The sequence below is a fragment of the Mytilus californianus genome, unplaced genomic scaffold, assembly GCF_021869535.1.
Source record: "Mytilus californianus isolate M0D057914Y unplaced genomic scaffold, xbMytCali1.0.p SCAF_4, whole genome shotgun sequence".
Lineage (NCBI taxonomy): Eukaryota > Metazoa > Mollusca > Bivalvia > Mytilida > Mytilidae > Mytilus > Mytilus californianus.
In genome coordinates this window covers 49,939,333-49,965,630 of record NW_026262690.1, presented here as the reverse complement: position 1 = coordinate 49,965,630, position 26,298 = coordinate 49,939,333, and the positions used below count along the sequence as shown (strand labels likewise).

Genomic DNA, 26,298 nt, shown 5'->3' with positions numbered 1-26,298 from the left:
GCAGGGGCGGATCCAGCCATTTTTAAAAAGGGGGGGGGGTTAAACTATATGTCCCCATTCAAATGCATTGATCGTCAAGAAAAAAGGGTGGGTTCCAACCCTCGGAACCCCCCCTCTGGATCCGCCACTGTCCTGAGATCAGTCCTAGTTATGTTGGACGGGTTCGTGTTGCTCAGTATTTTTTTGTGTGCTGTTGTTTGTCTTTTGGCCTTTTTCTTTTTTGCCATTGCGTTGTCAGTTTGTTTTCGACTTATGAGTTTGAGTGTCCCTTTGGCAATCTAATTAGAATATAGATCTCAGATTTCGTTATACTACATATATAACGAAATCAGAGTTCTATATTTTAATTAGATTGGTCCCTTTGGTATCTTTCGCCTCTCTGTTACAGATTAATGGACATTCTTGACTTTGAAATATTTAGGATTATCCTTTCTTGATGAAGGTAAATCCAGAAAAAGTGCTTCGGACTAACGAAATGTATGTGTTATTTCCATATACTAGCGCGGAGACGAATACAATGGCTGTTGGACTGCCCAAAGGTGTCAGTTGTCAGTACTTCTGGAATGACATGATTTATAGTATATTTTTCTAAAATTTCCCGTTCTTAAATTAAAAGAATTGAATAGAAACTACGGTTCCAACTCCCTCATTCAAAGATGACCTTTGATTAATTTGGCTATTCGTTTTATGTCCCTTTTGTTCATTAAGCTCTTAACGTTTCTACGTATTTATACATTCCTGGCTTTCAAATACTAAGGTTTCAGTGTACCTGATGAAAATTAATCAAGAAAACGCTGCGGACGTTAGTGTTAGTTTCATTTACACATCCTGTTCGAAATTTTACATAAGAAAAAATGCCTAGGTTCTTTTCACAACCGCATCGGTGGTCTCGTGGTAGCATGTTCGCCTCGAGTGCGGGAGGTCGTGGGTTCGAAACCCCGTCCGTGTCAAACCAAAGATTTAAACATTGGTATTTGATGCTTCTCCGCTAAGTACGCGGCAGTAAGGAGTAAGAGCAAAGAAGTCAGAATAGTGTGTTCGGGTAAGGAGACATGTCTTCGTGCGGACTGTTACCTTGTAAACTAGTGCGTTAAAAACCCGGCTCAGCGTGTCAGTCTCGTACAAAGCAGCTAGGGTTAATATTCATATTACTTTAACATGTTCTCGTCCTGAATGTGTATATTAATTTGCCGCTGGACGTTAAGCAGGCATCCATCATCATCTTTTTACCCACCAACTGCGTCAAGGAAAGAGTAAGTTTGGTGAGCTGCGAATGTTTCAATTGTAACAGTAAGCAGGTCATAAATGCAGATTTGATAGAGGTCTTGGTAAGTGCATTACATTTGCGCGTAACGTTTATGCGCACAGCTTTTGATTACATCTGGTAATGCAATAACCACGCAAAGCATCATGCCGCGTTGAGCTCTTCAGTAACATTCGATATATATCGAAATGATATCTTGCATATATATATATATAGTATTGTATTTCGCTCACTGCTAAATGATATGAAAGGATTTTAAGTACACTGTACTCTAAGAACTAGGAAACAGTAACTAGCCTGTTTTATCCCACCACATTCTCTGCGCGCCTGTTCAAAGTCAGGAACCTGCACTTCAGTTGTTTTGTTGGGACCTTTTATAGCTCACTATATATATAGCATTGGTTTTGTTCATTGTTAAAGGCTGTAAGGCGATATATATATATATATATATATATATAATTGTTTTCATCATCGTTCTTTGGTCTCTTTTGCATAGATATTTGTTTCATTACGAGTCATATCACATCTCCTTATTTTCATAATGAACCATGCTTTATGTGGTATTGATTTTACTCACTGCTGAATGCCATACGGTAACCTATAGTTGTTAATTTCTGTGTCATTTGGTCTCTTGTGGAGAGTTGTCTCATTGGCAATCATACCATATCTTCTTTTTTTTATATTTTTTCTAAACCGACTGGCTGAGACTGATTTTTAACAAGCTATTCACAATGTAACAGTCCACATGAAGTAATTTCACCCTACCGGATCCATTATATGCTGACTGAGTCGCCCAAGCCTTACTCTTTGCTCTTACTCCCCAATACCCCGTGTTAAGTGGAGAAGCAGCAAATACCAATACCCAAGTCTTTGGTTTGACCTCAATGCGAGCACAGTTCCAATGGTATTAGGAAAACTAAGAATTTTTATAGTATATATCCTAGTAAAAAAATCCACTAAAAAACAGATAATATTAGATGCATACCTTCTGAAGATACAAGCAAATAATTATATTTTCACATACAAATATATTCAACATGGTGGTATAAAAAGGTAAGATGTTATGAATTAAGACACATTTTCTTGTTTTATAAAAGTATAGATTAATACATAATTAATGTCATACTGATAAAAGTATACTAAACGCTTGTTATATATATCACAGCTTGCAGTCTTTTTGTCACATATTCTTTATTAATGCACATAGTGTCTTTCACCTCTTATCCGTAACGCTAACTGAATATCCTTTGACATTATAGTTGCTCTTTTTGCATGAACTGTACAAAGGTTTGCATCTTTAAACAATGAAGTCATATATGTTTCTGCTGCTTCCTGAAAAGAAAACACAAGTCACACGTTAGCATTAAAAGTCTACATTTGTCTACACGCTGATATATTACTTATTTATATAATGGGTATGTGTTAATGAGACAGCAACCCGACAACAAAAATTAACAAAAAAACACATGTAGAAAGCAACATACAGTCTTTAACAATAAAGATATGTGTCTAAAAATATGTCAAGCTTTAAGGTTTTACTGAGTTTATAAAATTGTGAAAAAAAATCAACAGAAAAAATAGAAGATTTATAACATCAACATTCAATTCTTTAAATAACGATCAATAACAGAACACTTTGAGATATATAACACACAACAACTATCGCGGGTTTTTTCTGATTTGGGACAGGCATCTGGATACGTGGTGAGGTTAAATGAGTTTTCTGAAATTTCAACAGTCCCGTTTTCTTTAATTTCAACAGTAGATTAACAAAATTTACACAAAAGAACATGAACTAAAACCAGTACTGGAAAAGAACTTAACTCTTACGTAACCTTTATAATAGACTGCAAAAAAGGCACAAAACAAATAACAAATTATATTGTGCCAAAGAATGCTTACAGTTACTGAAACATTCAAAGCAAACCCAAACGGCACTTAACCTGTCGTCCTACACTTAATATCGGTTGCTGTGCTTCTAAGACGGTCGATTTACTATACACATGTAGTTGGACAAGTTGCACTACAAGCAAACAATGTTTATAAACAATCGTATGGATAAATTCAAGAACACATCAAATAAGAGAATATAAGTTAAAACACCAAATAAAAAGAAAAAAGGGGGTCCATGCCCTCAATCGCCTGTGTCCCAAGTTAAACGCTTATCAATAATTATCATTTATAACTCCTCATAACATTTACCCTTCTTACAAAATATAGCGTTGATGGTAGAGTGAGTGACCCATATTCGCCGCATAATTCGTTCATTTCCACTTACATCCGACCTACATTCGAATATTTGGAACTTTTTATGTAGGTTTCAGAAATTTTACTATATGAAAAAAATGTTTGATAAAGGAATTATCTTCAAAACATTGGTTAGTTGTTCTAAAAATGAACGCAAACTCAAGAGGAAATCAAGTTGTTCTTGTACCATGGGGGACACATTTTCGCCTCAATGTATGAAATGTCCATCCTCATTATCCTGGTATATTATAAAAACCAATGTTTGTAATTACATGAATAAGCTAAAGATATCATTCTTTTACGATTTTTCTCACAAATATATACTTTAAGACTGCGCATGATTGCCATATAAATCTTACATAATAGCCAAAAATTGTTTAAAATACCTGCGTATTTCTTTGTATGCGCGAATAACCTTGGAAATGGGGTTAAGAGGAATATCAACCGTTCGAACATTACAAACAGCCTTTACCATCTATTTAGGCAAGTACTGGGTAAAGGCACACACATTTTACAGAAAAAATAGCAAAACGGCGAAAATGTGTCCATGGCGAATATGCGCCACCCACTCTATACATTATAAGCAGTTTTATTACAACTTTGATTTATGCTCTTATTTTTTAATTTTTGTATGAAACTTTTACATCTTTATGATCATATATTAAAGACCTCCCCATTAAAAGATCTTAAAAGGCAAAATTCAATTTTATTTTTTGTAACACCAGTGAGGATATGATGGTACCAAATAACTTATAATTACGGTACCAACGTTATCATTTTTAGTATTACATGTAACGCCATCAATGCAGCCGATTGAAATCTTATTTCTGCATTAAGGCCATGAGAAATTTCTTTTACAAGTCGTTGGAATGCCACTTTTGGAATCAGAAGTTCAGTGGTTCTCTGAAATTTTCTTATTTCCGAAAGAACACTATTTCCTGGCCTAAATCTTTTTACTTTTTTAATGCCACCTGTTCTTAATTCATTTTTAAATTGTTGTCTTTTGACTGACAGAAATTGCCGAAGGTAATTGAATTTTGACGTGGCAAGTTTTATCGCTTGTTTGGTTCTTGCCATGATATCATCGTCTGCTTTTATTTTTCGAAGATCACGTGTGCTTCAGTGCTCTCCTTGAAGGAGGTACATTTAACGTACATAAAACAAAATAAATAAAGAGAACCACGTTTACTTAAAACGTTGCAAAATGATAAAGCACAACATAGCAGATTTACAAAAACAAATAAACGAAAAGCAGATGGAGTTGGACAACTTAAAAGAAATGTTGAATACAAAATCGGTACTTATTACACAACAAATTGAACATATATTATATATATAAGAAATAATTTGGGGGATATGAACTTCTGATTATTTTTAGCAGGTCACTGTACAGAGATAAAAAGGCTTACAACTAAAGTGTACTATTTAATACTCTTAATAACATACATGTATTTCTTTAAGTGTGACGAAAATCATATTAAAGGGAAACTTCGCAAAAAAATGAAAAATTGATATTATGTTCATTATGTATAAAAAAGCACAAATGCATAAATATTAAAGTTTTATTCTGCTAGATAAGAGATCACCATCGATTTTAAATTTAGAGTATCAATTCTCCGCATGCGGCCATTTTGACATCCTCCCTGAATAGAAACCACGATATATCTATAAACCACAAAGGACCAAAACAAGCAGTAACCTAACGTAGCCGTAATTGAGTGTCGATATCTTGTCAAGCGTACGGTTGTTTTATCCGACAAGCAAAGTATAAACAGTTAACCGGGTCACAAACAAGATTATAATAGACATGGTTGTGAAACCTTTCCTAACTAACTTGATAAGGAAAATGTAATTATATTTTTTTTTTTTAAATAATTAGTACTATGGTCTGTCGTTTTACAACTGTTTTTTTTTAACTAAGTTTTTGAAACAAGAAATTTTAATGGAAATTAGTTAATAGTCAAAGTTCAAAGTCATAAATAAGTGTTCCGTGTAAAATTGTTTTCGAAAATCTAGTTTGTTCATAATTCTTTTATGTAATAAACTTATTTAAATAAATTCGGACCTTCCCTTATCTGATCACTAGCATGGCTTAAGAAATCCCAGAGGTATTGTGAGGTGACACGTCCAGGTATTCAAGCGATTTCCTGTCGGGCTTTAAAACTCTTATTACACAATTACATAAATCAAGTTCGTGCATCACTTCACTTCTGAGGGTATTGATCAGTGTACACGGCCGATAACTTGTAACTTTCCATTTTGAAACTATCAGGTGTAATATACATCTTTGTCTTGCGTGTCCGATAGTGATACACTAGTCATTACTAAACTCATACGCTTGTTTATAAATAACCTTTCTGGTGTAAAGAATGATATTTATGAAAATCTAAATAATTCCAAAAAAAAAGATTTGATAAAATAAAAAATCTATTTACATATTTTCCAAGGGTAAATTGGGGAAAATGTAAGTATATACTCTTTGTCAATAAGTATGGACATCTTGAAACATACAAATATTGATTTAACAAAATGTACGCACTTGTCGATCATTGGTTTAAACGCCTAGATAGAAGGTTACGGAACTATAGATAGTCGCAATTTAGAATATATACATGTAAATTGAATATACGAGAGAAACATCCAGAACCAATCTGATTTAAATACAGTTCGATATCTAACTTGCTTTGGTTCATCGAAGTTATGGACACAGTAAAATCACAGATTTATTTTTCAATAAGATTATTTTGAACAGTTTAAGAAATTCGTCATCATCACAATTGTTGGGTATAATGTATAATAATGTGAACATGGTTCTAAAAGTACCTGATGTCAATTTTCCTGTTCCGACATACATGTAATACATATGCCACTGGACGTACACTAATGATCCCCAAAAAGCCTATTTGAAGAAATAAAGAAACTTCACTGCGGATAGACTGATAGTAGTTGTATTAACGTCTGGTCAGCTAGAGGGTTGATTAATTTATTTAGTTAGCTTGTGGTGGAAATAAACCATTCCCAATATTGCACTTATGCATAAAATATCAAATGAGAGTAATATAAGAGAAAATATAAATACGAAAAGTCGCATATCTGGTATAAAAAGTCTCACCATGAACTATAGGATTTTACGTACGATTGTCATTCTTAATCGAAATAACGGACAGTCATTTAAATACATGCATGTACACTGTGATAAAAAGGGGTGTCGCAGTTGCATAGTATTCATCATAAATCTATTTCAAGTTTATACTTTCCTGTTATTTTTATAAGTTAACGCAGAGACATGTATACATCTCTAGCTAACGACAAACAACTATATAAATATCTGAATCTGATGTGATTTACCGTTCATGTCTTTTTTTTTTTTTTTTCTTTTCTTTTTTTGTTATTTTGGCAGGAATATATACATTGTAAGATATACTGTTCCCAGGTTTGGGGAGGGGGTGGGGGGGTTGGAGTTCATGTTATCAAAACTTACAAAATAAGAACGGTGTATTTATGAATTTACAAGAAGAATTCTGTTCTTGGGCGTAGTTTTCTTCTTTTTTTTTAGTTCAGTGATTTAAATTGAGAAAAAAAAATCTAGTCAAAATTTAAATTAAATCGTTCCGGCAATCCCCCACCTAAGACGCCTCTAAAATAATGAATGGTCATGCTTCACAATCATCAGAATTTTCGTTGCATTGGTATATTCTGTATCAGTAGTGATTCACCTCGACATTTCCGGGTATAACAGAGCTACTTGTATATTACCTGTATGTGGTTAGGTGATCTTAGGTGACGTCCCATGAGGTCTTACGTATACAGGTTCACATTTATAATGGTTTCTGATATAACAATTAGGTTTTATGACATTCACACTTCTGCATGTTCTGTATACCAAATTCTTATCTTTTTTTCAGACCGAATGAGGATGTGAATATTTTCCAGGAAAAATATTGAGTATCAAATTAATTTCGGGATTTTTTTCTTTCTTGGTATTAAATCACAGAAATTTAAAGAATATACTGCTTGTCCGTTTTAGGAGTATTCTTGTCAGTTTAAACAGACGTAAATATGTCTCTGGTTTAGAGTGGGTTTATGAATGAATGACAAGTCTTGCAAAGGTACAAGATATAAAGCACATTGAAAATTGATTCCGCCGGTCTTTCTCCATTCAAAAAAGGAAAGTTGACGTTAGATTGATTCTGTTAATTTTTTAAAACATCGTTGGTCAAATAGCTAAAGAATTTATACGTTGTGAGATTTAGAATATTTTAATCAGGGCATTCCCGATTAGGTAAATGTAGATCGCTTTGGACGGACCAAACTATATTAATGTAACTGATAATTTTCTCTGCACATTTAAATAAATATTCAAGGTTACCGATGATAATTTGAAATAGTACAGTTTTGATTTATAAGCTCGTTTTCGTGAGCCATTTTTATCTATAAAATTATTTAATTGAAAGTAATTCAGAATTTCGATGTAACAACAAAATGATCACCTATTTATTAAAAAATTGAGCTAACGCAAAATATTAAAAAATATATAACGGCGATTCAGTTATTTTGCCACCATATTCCTCCCCAAATAAGAAAAAAAATATCCTGTCTCAAACCCGCACTTCTATTTTATCCTTTTTTTCCCCATGTTTTTCATACTTACAACGGTGAACCCTTGAGGCCAAACAAAACTCTTGTTAAGATCAAAAGATTAAAATTACATAATGCTAATCTTTTAATAACCGTGAATTTAACCACGCCTTTACCAGGTGGTGTCAGTATAATACACATGCATTGTATTTACACAGTACTAGACTGAAGCAAGGATTTGTATAGTAAGACAAATCCTTGACTGAAGTAATAGGTGAGAATACGAACATGCATTTTTATTACACTATCAGATATATATGTTTGTTCAACATATCCGTCGGAAAAAAAATCATCAAAACATTCTATTGTATGATTTACTTTTATTACTATATAATCATATCAGAAATCCTTAAAATATAAAAGGTGCATTTTAATTTTAAAAGTTGCACGGCTGATCACTTTTATTTCTGAATTATTAGTTGGTTAATAGCTACGCCAAAAGTCGTCGATGCGCTTTAAATCGCATTATAAGATGATTAACGAACAAGACTTAAAATGAGATTAATCCACTCCCGGCATGCAAAAAGACTTAAACTACGTCACAGAAGTCAGGAAGTTCGAATAAATAAAATTAATAATTCCCAATTTTCTTCTTTATTAGTGTTCATATCCAGATAAAACTTGGTGAATATGTTTTTTATGGTATTATGAACATAATAAGATGATAAGTGAAAAATCGCGAATTTTCCCTTTAAGCTTCATTCTTAGCTTTCTAATTTTTGGGTTTGAGCTTTTGAAGGAAAAAGGCCCACAGACACATCTAATTGATAAATATTATTTTCATTACTAAAGGTAAACAAATTTCCATGCACACCAAAATGATGATATCTTTATATAGTGACTTTAACAGATAGGGCATAAATACACCTTATCGCTATTTAGTCCAATCCGGAAAAAACAGTCATTTAGACAACTTCCTGTTTGGGTCAACAGGGAAAACAACAAAGGTCATCAGTAACGAGCTGAGGGAGGGAAAAATTTAGACAGCGATCAATACGAAACTTTGATAGATTATGATCCACTTTTTCGAAACTCAAATTATAGTCCAAAAAAAAAATTTTGTTTGAAGTATTTACGATGTTTTAAACAGGTCTCATTAAAAAGTATCATGCATGGTGCATTGTTTAAACAGGGTCCCAGATAGCTTCAACTGGATGAAAAAGTTGTGTCATTTTAGAACTTATCCGGAATGGAATAAATAGCGATTAGGTGTATGGGAATGTATTTGACGTTGTGAGTTATGTGGCATATGTATTTTTCCATTGAAGTTTTTTTTTATGTTTTTTCCCCAGGAATTTGTCAATGCAAGTTCAACTGTGGAAGCATTAGATTGTTTAGAAAAAAGAGACAATCTTAACAATGAACAAATTGGTAGATACAGTCGACAGTTAATATTGCCAGAGATTGGAGTAAAAGGTGAATCATAAATTTAATTATTATACTTCACGTAAAAATGCAATATTTTGATTGGCTTATACGAGGGTGTTAATTTACTCTATTCTATGGAAAATACTCTATTACCCTTCACGGAGAATCTTGATCAAGTGTGCGCTTTATTGAATACGACTCTATCCTATGGCAAATATTCTATTACCCTTCACGGAGACGCTTGATCAAGTGTGCGCTTTATTAAACACGGATGGTTGTTATGTACAAGACGTCATAGTTTATTACTTTGAATTTGAAATTTAATTGACAGTAATAACAGAACATTCAGTATAATAAATTAAATAACACATATCTGAGAGGGTGATAGAGCAGATTGTTACCCCTCGAAAAAGACATTGTCAACCTCGGCTTCGCCTCAGTTGACAATGTTTTCTCGGGGTAACAATCTGCTCTATCACCCTCTCAGCTATGTGTTATTTATATATTATTAAAAACTTCAGACTTCAATAGTGCTTGTTAAAAAACAACAAAAAAATCTTTAGGGTAGGCACTAAAATTAGAGTGGGTAGGGTTGGTGGAAATACATGCACCTTGAAATGGAGCCTAGGTATGTAGGATTAAGATGCATAAGACAATCGTTCAATGTCACATTTTTTTTAAATGCAAACAAAGTAAAATTACCTTAGATACCATATACCATATACCAAAGAAACAATGATTTTCTTGTTCTACATCTTAAAAGTCAATCTAAAGAAGTACTCTTTGACATTCATCCTACAATTGAACAGACAGTGAAATCACATAATCATGATAATTTTTCTTCATACAGGACAGTTGTCATTAAGCAGTAAATCAGTTTTGATAGTGGGTGCAGGAGGTTTAGGATGTCCTTCAGCTATATATCTAGCTGCAGCAGGAGTCGGTAAGCGTAATGATATTATTATACAGGTATGAGGCTAGGATGTACATGTATAAGGACCTTAAGTTATTTCACATTTCAGAATATTTTGTTGCCTTTAAGTCTAAAACTTGTGCCTAGCATATGTCTGTTGTCCTTTACACTGTACCTCATTCTCATGGTTTAATGACTGCTTACAAAACTGTTTTTTTCATAAATGATTTTTCAGTTATAAGTTATATGATATCTGTATCTGGCATATATTATCATTGAAAGAAATACATGTCATCTGATAGGGTTCACCATTCACCCTATCTTTTATGGTTCAGTGATTATTGTTAAATTTTTGTGTTATTAAAGGTCTGGTCAGTTTTTCGAAAAAATGATATATAATAAAGAGATTTGGTATGATTGGCAAGATTGCAACTAACCAACAGAGTCCAAAAGACATGGATTTAAGCAACCATAGGTCACCATAGGTCTTTCAACAATGAGGAAAACCCATACTGTAAGGTCAACTAGAGAAGATGTTGACATGACAAAATATGAAGCAATTCAAACAAAAAATCAACATATTAAGCTTATTTTGATTGATATTGTTAAGTTTATCTGTAGTAAGACCTTGATCATTAAGACTTTCAACTAAAAACTCAAGCATAAAGCAGTAAAGCAGGCTAGACATTTCAGAATGAGCACTCTTATTTCATACATTTAAACATTTATTTCTCCCATATTGTTCATATGAAAAATCTAGAGACAACTTTTTCCAGATTTTTTTTTTTTTTTTTAATTGCTTGTATTTTAAAATGAAATTCAGACTTTTTGTAGGTTTCTATTGTATTAAACAGTCATGACAGTCTCTCAAAAGGAGCCTCTAGCCTTTGTCAGTCTTGTATTATTTTTAATTTTAGTTTCTTGTGTACAATTTGGAGTTTAGTATGGCGTTCATTATCACTGAACTAGTATATATATTTGTTTAGGGGCCAGCTGAAGGACGCCTCCGGGTGCGGGAATTTCTCGCTGCATTGAAGATCTGTTGGTGACCTTCTGCTGTTGTCTGTTCTATGGTCGGGTTGTTGTCTCTTTGACACATTCCCCATTTCCATTCTCAATTTTATCTATGAAAAAAAACCCTTTTATTTATGAAAATGTTGATATTTTAAATTTCAGTAGGAAACAAACATGACATGCTTAAAATAGAACAATTTTTCTTTTAAATTTAGGTGTTTATTTTGTTTAGCAAGATCTGCTTACCTGTCTGGAGTACCTGAGATCACCCCTGGTTTTTGGTAGGGTTCATGTTGCTCAGGCTTTAGTTTTCTATGATGTGTTTTGTATACTGTTATTTGTTTTTGATCATTTCCCTTTTTTTGCCATAACATTGTCAGTTTGTTTTGTACTTTTGAATATCCTTCTTGTATCTTTTGCCTCTCTCTTATTCAAATTAAGTGGTAATTTTGGCATTTGTGTAGCTCAGTGTGAATAAAAGGAGATATGTGGAATATTCTAGCAAGAGTGCAATTCTTTCACACAAGCCATTTAAAGTCAATTAGAGATCATTATACATGTATGATCTTCAAAAGAGAGGTAAAAGATACCAAAGGGACATTTAAACTCATAAGTCAAAAATATACTGACAACACCATGGCAAAAAAAGAAAAAGACCAACAGACAAACAACAGTACACAAAACACAATATAGAAAACTAAAGACTGAGCAACACGAATCCCACCAAAAACTGGGGGTGATCTCAGGTGCTCTTGAAGGGTAAGAAGATCACTGCTCCACATGTGGCACCCGTCGTGTTGCTCATGTTAGTACAAACCCGGTAATAAGTCTATTTCGTTGGGTCACATTCAGGGAAAAGGGAACAAATGTTTTTTTACAAAACATGTCAATTTCTAAATAGCTTAAAGTCTAGAAAACTTGTGGATAGACTTAACAGAGACTTACCATGCCAGTGGTTTCAGTAATGCACTTAATTTTTGTAAACTTATGTAGTTATTAATGTTGTACTGGTCAAATAGGAAAAAATAAAGGAAATGATCCTTTCCATGCAGGATATTTCTATAATATACCCTAACACAAAAATAGCATAATAAAGACTTAATAATTGATTTATCAAGTTTTATCTACTGGTATAATCTTCATTTACTTTGTAGGAAGAATAGGGATTGTAGATTATGATGAAGTTGAATTGAATAATCTTCACAGACAAATTCTACATACAGAAAAAAGAGTAGGAACACCAAAATCTTCATCTGTGGCTTCATCCTGCACACAGTAAGCTTGAAATTTATTATTATTCAATTCAGAGACCCAGTGAGCATTCACTGCATCTAATCATCTTAGCATTTAAAATCTTTCTTTTAATTCAATTAAATTTGTAAAATTTGTCTAGATGTTCTGGCTGCAAAGCACAATCTTTAAACTAGAAACTTCCTTTTAATCAAGGTTTATAGTTTCTTGTCTAAAAATAATTGAATAAATATAGTTATATTTGCTGAATTTATAGTATTCTTGGGTTGTAAAATGCTTTTTCCAGTAGTTGTGATGTTTTTATGCCCAATTAAATGTTACCCTAGTCCGTCCGTCCGGAACGTCCCGAAGTTGGTTTCCGTTCTCTTACTTTAGTTTGCCTCAACCAAATGTTATAAAACTTATACACAATGCCTATTACCACAAAACACAGATCAAGTTCAACTTTTACCGTTCATGAGTTATTAGTATTTTATATAAAGCAATTTAGCATGGCACGACGCCATGCCCTTTCCTTCCGAAAAATTTGACGCCATGTGCCCTTTTGCGTTATCGGGATCTAGACGCAGTTTTCGCTGATCAAAGGGCGACAACCACAACGAAGCATTGACAAAGAGTTGGTTGCATGTTATTTCACTATGAAGACTGAATTTCATGAACATGATTACAGAGTATTTTTTTTTATTGAATTTTAATTGATATAACAACTTTCTTTTCTTTTTTGATATAAAATAAAGTTCTTTTTATTTAGTGCTAGATATTTAGTTGGTAGTTTCTGACAAGATGACTAATATAATTGTGCAACTAAATATGATAAACTTAAACAACTTTGAATTTGAACTGTTACTTTAATTGTATACCCGTGTATGAATTGAACAATATAAAAAAAATAGGATACATATGGCCCTTTTTATTATAGTAAAACCAAACATTGTAGGGCTCTAGCGAACGAGCACTTCTCTTTCAAATCTCACCACTTCTCCCTATCAGTTTCAAAAAGAGAAGTCACTTCTCCCTATGATTCTGAGCCCTGAATATGTGTAAATAACTATTTTATTTATGTGCCCTATTTGGTAAAGTCGACGCGCAAAGTGCCCTTTTTGTAAAAAAATTACCATGCCCTTATTCAGTTCTAGATAAAACACTACCTTTATAAACATAAAAATTGCTGAATTTTTCGTTTCCATTCTCTAACTTTAGTTTGCCACAACCAAATGTTATAAAACATAAACACAATGCTTATTACTACAAAACACAGATCAAGTTCGAAATTGGGTTGCGTCACTTTTACTGTTAATATGTAATGCCCCTTTATAAACATAAAAATTGCTGAATTTTTTGTTTCAATTCTCTAACTTTAGTTTGCCTCAACCAAATATTATAAAACTTATACACAATGCTTATTACCACAAAACACAGATCAAGTTTGAAATTAGGTGGAGTCAATTTTAACATTCTTGAGTTATGCCTCTTTATAAATGGAAAAATTGCTAAATCTGTCGTTTCCATTCTTTAACTTTAGTTTGCCTCAACCAAATGTTATGAAACTTATACACAATGCTTATAATCACAAAAAAACGGTCTTAATTATGTGAATCCTGCATCTGTATGTGGAAGTTGACTCATGCATATTTACAAGCGGGGGCATCTGTGGCCTATAGGCACATTCTCCATTTATTTGTATTAAACATGATTTTTTTTCTGCAGAAAAACAAAAAGCATTATGTAGGGCTATAAGGGCAGAGGGTTGCACATACAAGGGAGAGGGGAGCTGCACTTTTATTTTGGACCAGCTAGGACACTGCTATGGAAACATATTCTTGTTATACGCCCATTAGGCCAAAATAAATAATACATGTGTTTCCGCTAAAGTGCTGAAAAAAAATAAGGTAGGTAGGCAATATCATTTTATTTTACAAACATTTTTTAGTTGGTTACTACTAGGGAATCAGTCTGACTTCAACAGTGCTTTATCCAAATTGGCATAAAAAGTGTTAGGGTAGGCACTAAAAATTAGGGTAGGTAGGGTTAGCGGAAACACATGTATTATTTTTTTTTGCCTTAACAGGATGTATTATGGTGTACAGTTGTCTGACCATCTGTCTGTCTTCAACATGTTGGACAATAACTCAAAAATGCTTTATCCAATTTTCATGAAAATTTCGTGAATTGTTTATATCTATTGACCTGAGCTCCCCTTCGATTTTGATAAATTTTAGATTTTACGTTTCAGAGTTAGGGCTATTTCATTAAAATATATGTGGGAGGGTAGGAAGGGAAGTTTAATTATTGAATGTGGGTCATGGGTCTTTTTTCAGTATGCGTCTATTACCATTATGCAAAATTATCTAAAAAATGGTTCTTGGTTGTAGGGATATTTTGAAAGTCCCTTCCTACCTGCCCACATACATTTTAATGGAATAGCCCTTATGGGATCTTATTCATATAAAAGGGGGATTTTTCAGTTTTTGCACAATAACTCAAAATTGTTTGAGCACTTTTTACGAAACTTTGGTGACTGGTTTTTATCTGTCTTACACCACCAAATGAAAATTTAAAATTTTAAAAAGTTTGAATGAAATATTTCTATTCAACATTTTATGTTTGGTACAAATGATGTGATTTTCTTTGCAGGTTAAATTCACTTGTTGAGTGTATTCCTTATCATCTGCAATTAGACAGTACAAACGCCCTGAGACTGATAAAGCAGTATCCTTTCCTTGTTTTTGTTAAAAAAAATTAGATAGAAGTGGTAGAAACTATGCAGTCTTTAGAAAATCTTTATTTAAGACAATTGTTGGTAAACTTCTATATAGCATTTATTTAATACAGAGATGTACCTATTTAGTATTGAAAATAGATTTTAAAAATGGGAAAATGTTATCATCTATAAATTAAACCTTGACATGGATGTAGATATGATGTTGTATTAGATGCCACAGACAATGTAGCTACTAGATATTTGTTGAATGATGCCTGTATATTAGCCAACAAACCACTTGTATCTGGTAGTGCTTTACGATTTGAAGGACAAGTAAGTGGCAAAATTTCTTTTTCAAGGATAACTATTAATTTAAAATTCCCCACGGTCACTCACTTAATATTAGGGACATGGGAAATTTATATTAAGATACTCATGTGAAAAATTAAAAGATGAAATGGAAATAATATTGATTCTACCACAATACCCCACTATGTTATTTAATCTCTCTAGATGGTTTAATTTTCAGACTGGAAAGAAAATGAAATTTGAAACTTTAGCTTGGGAAAATGCATTTGTATTACAAAGAATTGGTTACAGTTGTAGAATCTGTTTCTGTAATGACTTATTGAACAAGTTGTATAGGATCATATAAAGTATAATATTTTGAAATATTTTGTTGGGAAATCATGTAAAACAATTTAATCAATGTATGGCCAAATTTCAATGCACTTAAAATTGGTAAAACCCTTTTATCCAGTAGTTTTTTTTTATAGAACTTTTTTTTTCATTTTTCAGTTAACAGTATATAACTATGAAGGTGGACCATGCTACAGATGTTTATATCCTAAACCACCTCCACCAGAAACTGTAACCAACTGTTCTGATGGAGGAGTTCTAGGAGTCAGTAAGTTCATTTCATTACCTCCTTTGCAATATAAAAATTGATTGCCAATGAGACAAGTATCCACCAAGAACCAAAATACAAAGATGTAAACAATTGCAGGTCAAAATACAGCCTTACATTTGTTGTCTGTTAATCCATTTAACCCAAACATCTTAGCTTAATTCTTATGTTCTTTATCTGACATTATACATAGGCTGACAAAAAAAAAAAAAAAAAAAATTGTTGAAAAGCAAGTTTATTTTGGTATGAAATTTCAATTTTACAATAATTTAGTAATTAGTCATGGTAAGAGGATGATACTTATTCATACAAAGTTCTAATGTTTAAAGGTTGAATGCTAAGGTAACGTTTTTGTAAGTCCTGAAAATTTGCTTTATTTGTTGTATGAGCGATATATAAGTTCACAACATAAAGCTATTTTTGTCGAGCCTTCGACTTTAGTCGAAAAAGCGAGACATAGCGATCCTACATTCCGTCGGCGGCGGCGGCGTCCACAAATATTCACTCTGTGGTAAAAGTTTTTGAAATTTTAATAACTTTCTTAAACTATCCTGGATTTCTACCAACCTTGGACAGAAGCTTGTTTATGATCATAAGATAGTATCCAGAAGTAAATTTTGTAAAAATAAAATTCCATTTTTTCCGTATTTTACTTATAAATGGACTTAGTTTTTCTGCCGGGAAATATTACATTCACTCTGTGGTTAAAGTTTTTAAAATTTTAATAACTTTCTTAAACTATCCTGGGTTTGTACCAAACTTGGACAGAAGCTTGTTTATGATCATAAGATATTATCCAGAAGTAAATTTTGTAAAAAAATAAATCCATTTTTTCCTTATTTTACTTTTAAATATACTTAGATTTTCTGCCAGGAAACAACACATTCACTCTGTGGTTAAAGTTTTTAAAATTTGAAAAACTTTCCTATACTATTTTGGATTTGTACCAAAATTGAACAGAAGCTTGTTTATGATCAAAAGCTAGTATCTAGAAGGAAATTTTGTCAAAAAATAAATCCATTTTTTCCGTATTTTACTTTTAAATGGACTTAGATTTTCTGCCAGGAAACAACACATTCACTCTGTGGTTAAAGTTTTTAAAATTTTAATAACTTTCTTATACTATTTTGGATTTGTACCAAACTTGGACAGGAGCTTGTTTATGATCAAATGCTAGTATCTAGAAGGAAATTTTGTTTTCTCTCAGTTAACCAAACTTGGACAGAACCTTCTTACAATCAAAAGATAGTATCAAGAGGAATATTTTTATTGATTTACTTCCTCATTTTTGTTGAGCCTGCAATTAACAGAAAAAGTAGGCGAGACACTGGGTTCCGCGGAACCCTTACAAATTTTTTTGTTATTTAGTTCCAGGGATAATAGGATGTATGCAAGCACTAGAAGCTATAAAGATTTGTGCTGGGATAGATCGTATCCTTATATAGTTGTGAATAGCTGAGCTGTAAGTTCTTCAGATGAAGTTTCATATGAAGAACATTACTTACATATATCGTAATCTTAGGATATTTGTGAGAAATTTTGACACAACAAAATGTTTAAAGGCAAGTGTGCTTGATTATGTGGGAGTACTTCATTCCCAATACAATTTATGTAATTTTTTTGATACAGGAATTAGAAAGTAGTTTTGTGGCTTTTTTGATGTGTAAATATTTTGTGGGTTTTTAAAAAATTGTCAAGTATTTATGGGATTTTGCTGTATCATATTAGTTTATCCCAATTCTTTGCTCATTCAAATGATAATTGTATCTATAAGTTTCAAATTTTTATAGTCTTCGATTTCTTAACATGATTTAGCATCATTTAGCCAAAAGTTATTACTGTTTGATGGCCTGCAAGGTTCATTTAGATCTATTAAAATCAGGGGGAGACAACCAACATGTCCTGTATGTGGAGATACTCCTAGTATAACAGAATTAATAGACTATGAACAGTTTTGTGGAGCTAGAGCAAATGATAAGGTAAAAATAAGTTAAAACTGTGTCAATTTTACATTACTATAAAATATCTCTTTGTAATGAAATGTTTTTAATTCTTTGAAGAAATATGTGCAGAAGTAATCAAATATTTTAATTTTAAAACTAGTCTTTTAGTAGAGAATTCAATCTCAGGGCTACTTAGCATTTGAACATTCATATGGGTATGCATTAAATGTATAAAAAGTGAAGAAAACCCATACAGCAAATTTGATAGTTATATCTATTTTACTACAAATAGTGAATGTGAAAGAAATATTTATCATAAAGTAAACATTTTGTTCAATTCTTTGAAAATGTATATCAGGACTTATTTTCAGGATAAAGATTTAACTTTACTGAAGGATACAGACAGATTATCACCAAAGGTAATGCCACAACCCATGTGGCTCCTACATTGTCAAATCTGACCTGCAACTCGTGAGGGTTTGGCAATGACCTTGAGACCTGACGTCTCATTTAAAAAGGATCTGTGACCTTTAAATATGTTCAAAACTGTGAATCAGATCAGTTTAGGACTGTAAAGTTTGTTTAAGAGTGACCTGAGGCAATTTTAAACATGACCTTGTGACCTAAGGGGGATACACTATTGGGGCCCCATACCATAGATGTTTAAAAACTTGTACTTTTAAGCTTAGATAATGGTGAAAAAAGGCAAATATCATTCTGTTGTTAGTTTTAATTGTTTTTGTTAAATAGGATGAATTTTTGAATTTTTATCTCTTGCTGCATCAGTCTTTGAAATATGCTTGATCCATGGCTCCTTCTAGAGCTGCCCCAATTAGCATGTTAGATTCAAATGTAACTTTAGAAGATGTTAATCACATGCATGTATTTGTTACAATGAGAAATTAGAAGGTCAATGTCTGAAAAGAGGACAATAGCCTCTTCTTTGGAGATTGCTATTGTATTTAAGCCAATGTAACATATTTCAGGACAAATATAATGAGAAAATAAATTGAACAATATTCATAAATATTTGTTGTGGTGTAAAGATAACTATTCTTTTATTATTTTGAAAAGAAAAATGAAATGAAACATGCAGAGTGTAAAATTTTTATCAATTACGGTACAATGTGGTCTACAGTAGTTGTTTATCCATTGATAGGATTACAAGATAATGCTAGACACCAAACAAGAACATGTATTAGTGGATGTGAGATTACCAGTGGAATTAGACATATGTCAGCTTCCAGCACAATCATATAGTATCCTTTTGAAGTTTTATTACATAGTACAAGGTGAAAGTTGTAGTTAAAATGTTGTTTGTTTTTTAATGTTAAAATTTTTTTTGGAAACTTAATTTTTTAGCTATGAGCTTTAGCCATCACTTGGCGTCTGTCGTCGTCTGTCGTTGTCGTTGTCATCCGTCTGGTGTAAACTATTTCAAACATCTTCTCCTCTGAAACTACTTAACCAATTCCAACCAAACTTAAGCTGAATGATCCTTAGGGCATACCTTCCAGTGTTCTCCCCAGGATTTTTGGATAGCACCAGGGTAACGTGTGTGGACTTCTTGGTGAAATATTTCATGCAATCAGTTGTGTCGTGTTGCGTCGCGTCGCTTAGCTCAAGTTAATGTAGTTTTTATGTCTCTTGTTTTGTTTTAACACTGTGGTACTGTGTTATGTTGACATTGATTCAGAAAATTATTGGTAAAAAAGAAGTAAATCAAAAAACAGTTTGTATACTTTAATATTTTTTTAAAATAAATAAATTATGATTCATAATAAAATATTCATCTGAATTTAAAGTAATTAAATCTTTTGTAAAATCCAAAATCAATAAAAATAAAATATCATTCAAAAGAGAACAAAAATGCTCAATTTAAAAAACTTTCTAGTTTCTAGAAAAAAGTTGTTGTGTGTGAAAGGATTTACGTCATAAGAAGACATAAAATTAACAAGAACAATTGCAAATATTGTTTTATTATTTGAACCACTTTCTATCTTAGATTTTGATAAAAAGAAATTTTTCATAAATTTTAAAACATTTTGCCTTAGATTTCATGTAAATATTAAACTTTCTTGTCTTTGGTGATAATCAAACATAGATACAGACTTTATACTGCCCTAAAATCTGAATCTTTATTTGTCATGAACCATTTAAAAAGAATTCCTAAATCTATAAATTTATCTTGGGTCTATAAGTAACCATATTAAATGTCAACAACTAAGTCTCCCTATTTTCCCACCTAAATGACAGGAAGTAGATATTAATAGATTTAACATGTGCTTATGGATAAAATTGTAAGATTACTTCTGTTATTCATTAATTATGGATATAGATATCCAGTTTGAAGGTACAGTCATGCATTTTATTTATAAAATATAATAGATTGCAATTAATTGTAAATAAACTTGAATATTCTACGTGAACTAACTGGGTCATGTGATATGTACAGACAGCTACTACAGTTTGAAACCCGACTATCATGCAATAACTATGTCATAATTAAAGATAATATTGGCCATGGTTTAATCAGAGACATATAATATAAGAATTGGGAAATGTATAGTTGTCCATTATACGTAAAGAGCCACCATTATGATGTACAAAAAATGTACCTATCGGGTCAAGACACTGTTTGTGTACAAAGTATTTGCCGACTTGTCACAGGTCAGTGCTTGGGTGGAGAGTGAAGCCATAAAATAGTTATCTGTGATCATAAAGTTATGAACTCTTAATTAAAACACAAAAGAATCATGTTACAAGTGTTAATTACATCGATTAAATCCAATCAACAAGGTTAACTTCATAAGGTAAATCGATCACGTGGTGTAAACAATCTGTGTTGAACTGGTTTGAACTGGTCAAATTTCACCTGGAATTTTATACCGCACGGAAAAGATTTAATAAGTCGTTTAAAACTTTACCGATTTACGATTTTTTAACTGAAAATTTTAGCACCACGGAGAAAAATTATACATCGCGGGCCCGCGGTCCTTTAAGGGCCTGGGGAGAACACTGCCTTCCAACCCTCCCGTTTTGAGCTGGAGACTCCTGCTCAAATGGCGAAATTTCGGAAATCTCCCACTTGCCGGTCCGCTCCCGCGCGGGAGTATAAAATCTCCCACTTTCGGATATTTTACCCTGATTGACCAGTCTGACATCATTAATTATGTTTTGTGTCAATGATTAGGGAAGCTGTTACCTGTAAATCACAGACCTTGTGAAATTAAATGGCTTCACTTGACAGCTTGGGTGTCAAACATAATACTAATTAACGATCATTAACGACTTGTCCCTCTAGCTTTGTGTATTTTGAAAACACTTCACAGAAATTTTGGGTTACTTCCCCTGTTTAATCTTGTTTTAAGTAACCCTCCTCAAAATAATGTGAATTGATAAAAGAATATAAATTAAATACAAATTTAACAAAGAATCATAAAAGGATTGTAATTTTATGATTTTGAATGTCTTAGGACAAATAAAAAAAAATATTTTGAAAATCATTTAAAAGATCTATACTTCTATTCAATGTTTAAATTGAAATTTATAAGAAATGTATTGAACAAATTCCTCAGTCTGGCCTGAAGGGACACAACTATTAGATGAAAGATCTGACATAGGGTAAAAGTGTTCATAAGGTAAAGTTCTATCAGCCCTGAAATTTTCAAATGAATCTAATAACCCATTGTTGGGTTGCTGCCACTAAATTGGTAATTTTATGGAAATTTTGCAGTTTTTGTAGAGCCTGCAACTTTTGTCGCAGAAAGCTTGACATAGGGATAGTGATCTGGCGGCGGCAACATTAGCTAACTTTTTAAAAGCTTTATATTTTAGAAGGTGGAAGACCTGGATGCTCCATACTTTATATATAGATGCCTCATGTTATGAAGTTTCCGTCAGTCACATGTCCAATATCCTTGACCTCATTTTCATGGTTCAGTGACTACTTGAATAAAAAGTTAAGATTTTTTGTAATGTTAAATTCTCTTTTATTATAAGTAATAGGATAACTATATTTGGTATGTGCGTACCTTGCAAGGTCCTCATGCCCGTCAGACAGTTTTCACTTAACCTGGACCTCATTTCATGGATCAGTGAACAAGTTTAAGTTTTGGTGGTCAAGTCCATATCTCAGATACTATAAGCAATAGGTCTAGTATATTCCGTTTATGGAAGGACTGTAAGGTGTACATGTCCAACTGGCAGGTGTCATCTGACCTTGACCTCATTTTCATGGTTCAGTGGTTATAGTTAAGTTTTTGTGTTTTGGTCTGTTTTTCTTATACTGTATGCAATAGGTCTACTATATTTGGTGTATGGAATGATTGTAAGGTGTGCATGTCTAGCTGGCAGGTGGCAAACGTGGCAAAATTAAGTTTTTGAGTTTTGGTCTTTTTTTCTAATACTCTATGCAATAGGTCAACTATATTTGGTGTATGGAAATATTTTATGATCTATATGTCAGTCACGCAGGTTTTATATGACCTTGACCTCATTTTCACGGTTCATTGCTCAGTGTTAAGTTAAGTGTTAACTATATTTGTTATATGGAAGAATTGTTAACTGTACATGTCTGCCTGGCATGGTTCATCTGACCTTGACCTCATTTTCATGGTTCATTGGTCAATGTTTAGTTTTCTTGGTTAATGTTAAGTTTATGTGACAGTTGTAAAGCTTTATATTTAGGACTATCAACATAATATCAATGATTAGTAAAGAAGGTGAGACATTTCAGTGTGTGCACTCTTGTTGGTTATTATCTTGAAAGTATTAATGATAAAGATAAACTGTAAACAGCAAAAATGTTCAGCAAAGTAAGATCTACAAATAAGTTAATATGACAAAAATTTTCAAATGTGTCCTTAAGGAGTTATTGCCCTTTAAAGACAATTTTTCACAATTTGTTCATCTAGTTTGCTGACTTTGAAAAATCCTCTCCTTTGAAACTGCTGAATCAATTTCAGCCAAACTTGGGCTGAATGAGTTTCAGAGTATCTAGTATAAATTTTGTATTTTATTTTCTTGTACGTCAAGAAACATAGCCACTATGGCTAAAATGGAACATAGGGGTAAAATGTATTTCTTTGCTTTTGAAGAAAATATGACAGATACAAAGAACATCTCAATGGAATTTTTAAGCCACTCATTAATATATATTAAAAAGCAAAAATAATCATTGATGAAAGATTTAAGCAAAAAATTACAGGTGAGTGATTCAGGCTCTTGAGAGCCTCTTGTTTATTAAAATCAACTTTTAACAAATTTTCTGTATACAGATACTATATATTCATTGACGAATTTTTTTCACAGGAGCCAAATTTTTAAGTGTTATTTTTAGAAGAATAAAATGCTTAATTATAGCAGCATACAAAATGAATGATTTTTATAAGACCCTTCATGTTTGTTTTCATTCATTACATCCTTCTCTCTTGTTTTCTGGACATTAAGCAACCAACAATCAATCAATCTCTCTTGTTTTCTGCATGTTTTTAACTGAAATGCCTTAATGGATTGATGGAATAAATATCAGATATGGAAATACTGTATACCCTGTAATCATATTGTAAGAAATTATAGAACTAATTTGAATTTTTGCAGAAGTTGTAGTCCAGGAACAGAAAGTTGCATAAAAATATCAGTATCTCTCGCTGTTTTTTGTAATGCCTAGTTTTAAGAAGTTACTGATCAAGTTTGGTTTTACAGAAGTTGTTGCCCTTGGACATAAAAAGACTGCTAGAAAATACAAGTTTACTACCATCTTAATTTGTTATGCCTGAATCAATTGAGTCATATCAAAAAGAAGTTAAGATAAAGTTTGAGGGTCATTACATTGACCAATGTTAGCCAAAGTTGTGGCCCTAGGACAAAGAAAATTGCTTGCAGATACAAGTTTTATGAGAGAGAAAAAAAAATGAATTCCTAAGAGGTTTGGTTTGGTTGGAAGTGTTGAAAATGTTTGCACTATCAAAAAAATAGTTTGAACTGATTATTTAAAAGAGAGATTTTCCAATTACATAGGTATCAACTCTCTCCTAATATGAATTGAAACTTTACCAGATCTCCTTTTTAAATCATCCATGTCCTTGCAGATATGGTTCATTGTATTGCAAAAGTTCTTTTGTGATACTGAACCTTTTATTTTCATGTGACAATAAAATTAACCTTACTGATTCCATTGATTTTTTATTTCCTAATTTTATATTTATTGAATATACTAGTATTTGAACTACCGATATTGTAAATCCATTATTATACATTAGGTACCCTTTTAGGCTTTTGTAGGCCTGTCATAGATGGGACATTTTATGATATACCATTGTCTGTCCTTCCCCTTTTGTTCCTCTGTCTGTTGCATATTAGTTGTGCAAAATCTAGAGAACGCTTAGATGAACTTTGAGAAATTTGTTTGTTTTATTTGAATGGAAGGAAGTAAGCTGCCTTTTGAAAATTGTCTGGTTTATCATTCCAGAATTATAGGAGTTTTTCTGTCAGATTTAAGTAAATTTTCACATGTCACACACTTACTAGAATATTCTTGAACTGATTTACTTGAAAATTTACACTATTGTTGAAATTGTTATCAGTAAGTCACCTTGATCTTTTTAGTCATTTCACAACTATTGGTCATTAACTGTAATATTTAAGGCTAGTTTTGCACTAACTTGAGTATGCTTGGATCAATTTAATTCATACTTTTATATTATTGTTAGGATTGGTGATAAAACACTTCCTTTTGATTTTGATTTTTTTTTCAAATTGTTACATAGAGGATTATTGTTTGTCTGCTGATTGTGGCTTATCATTGAAAAATTTCTAAAATTGGAGCAAAATATTACATCCTCATAGTTTATCTTTTTATCTATAATGAATGATATTTGTATTATTTCCTTATCTAGTATTATCAGATTTACCAATGAGTTCTGTAGATAAAACGGACTGTATACAAGCTTTAGAAGAAAGATTAAAAAGCATTATTCCTGCAACTGGAGACCCCCTTCCTGTAGTGGTTGCTTGCAGAAGGGGAAATGATTCACAAGTTGTCACACAAAAATTAAAAGACAAATTTAAAGATTTGAACTTGGACATAAAGGACTTGAAAGGTGGATTAGTTGGATGGACTAGACATGTGGATAAAAATTTTCCTATATACTAAATAAACTTTATTACAGCAACAATTTTATTTTATCTTCATTTTGAATGTTTACACCAGGAAGTTTCGCACCACCCTGCTTATTCTCACAATCCAAATTATAATAACATATGATATTATTAATGACTCCAAAAGTATGATTCTGTTATTGACAAGACCATAGGCATAAATGAATTAAAAAGGATGTAAGAAAATCACAAATTTACATTTTTTGTCAAATGAGAGAATGTCTTGGGTACTAAAACTGGACAAAGTTTTACCATTAGTACTTAAAAGTGAAAAGTTCATTAGCAATATTTCTTTTTAGAAAACTAATATGTCAGTGGTTACAATTAACACAAAAAAAAACCAATTTCTATTTGGCAACGATTGATTGATTGATTGGTGGTGTTAAACCCCACTTTTATTGGAGGAAACCTGAATGCCCAGAGAGAAACATTAACCTTGGGTAGGAAAACTGGCAATCCTAGTCAATTAAGATCCGAGTCAAACACACTTGCTTAGTGCTGGGTTCAAACCTCAGTAATAGCAGGCTAGGCTAGTAATACTGTAGATGAACTTCTTAGACCACTTTGCCACTTTATGCATAAAAAGAAACTGTATACAGCCAAAATGTAAAACTTGTTTTTACATTTTTGTGGTTTCTTCCCTTTTTGAACCAGTTTTCAATTTTGTAGCCTTTAATCCTCTTCAGTGGCAAGAAAAGGTCATTCGTTAAAGAATTCTAAAGCAGTAATGCCCTTGTAGGCATTTTCATCTACTTGTACTAAATTCTATGCACCACATGTTTCAGGAATAATCTTCACTAAATAAATGTATACTAGCTGCAGAACCATAGCTGCATTGGTCCATGGGATATTTTTTGATACACACAATTTTATTTGTGTCAGAATGATTAA

At 32.3% G+C, this 26,298-nt stretch overlaps 2 protein-coding genes across 2 annotated transcripts; one reads left to right on the top strand and one right to left on the bottom strand.

Annotated features, from left to right (window-relative positions):
* Positions 1–2,355: 2,355 nt before the first annotated feature.
* Positions 2,356–4,588, bottom strand: LOC127736952 (uncharacterized). Its single transcript, XM_052247514.1, has 2 exons — positions 4,301–4,588; positions 2,356–2,596 (listed from the first exon to the last, which is right to left on the bottom strand). Exons 1-2 carry the CDS (start codon positions 4,586–4,588, stop codon positions 2,459–2,461), a joined length of 426 nt encoding a protein of 141 aa, XP_052103474.1. The 3' UTR covers positions 2,356–2,458.
* A 69-nt stretch (positions 4,589–4,657) lies between these two features.
* LOC127738205 (adenylyltransferase and sulfurtransferase MOCS3-like) lies at positions 4,658–25,424 on the top strand. Its single transcript, XM_052249374.1, has 12 exons — positions 4,658–4,808; positions 9,442–9,565; positions 10,368–10,460; positions 12,599–12,719; positions 15,330–15,404; positions 15,612–15,729; positions 16,195–16,303; positions 17,672–17,734; positions 18,119–18,282; positions 18,618–18,665; positions 19,406–19,505; positions 25,155–25,424. The coding sequence occupies exons 1-12, from the start codon at positions 4,716–4,718 to the stop codon at positions 25,400–25,402; spliced, it is 1,356 nt and encodes a 451-aa protein (XP_052105334.1). The 5' UTR covers positions 4,658–4,715; the 3' UTR covers positions 25,403–25,424.
* Positions 25,425–26,298: the final 874 nt, after the last annotated feature.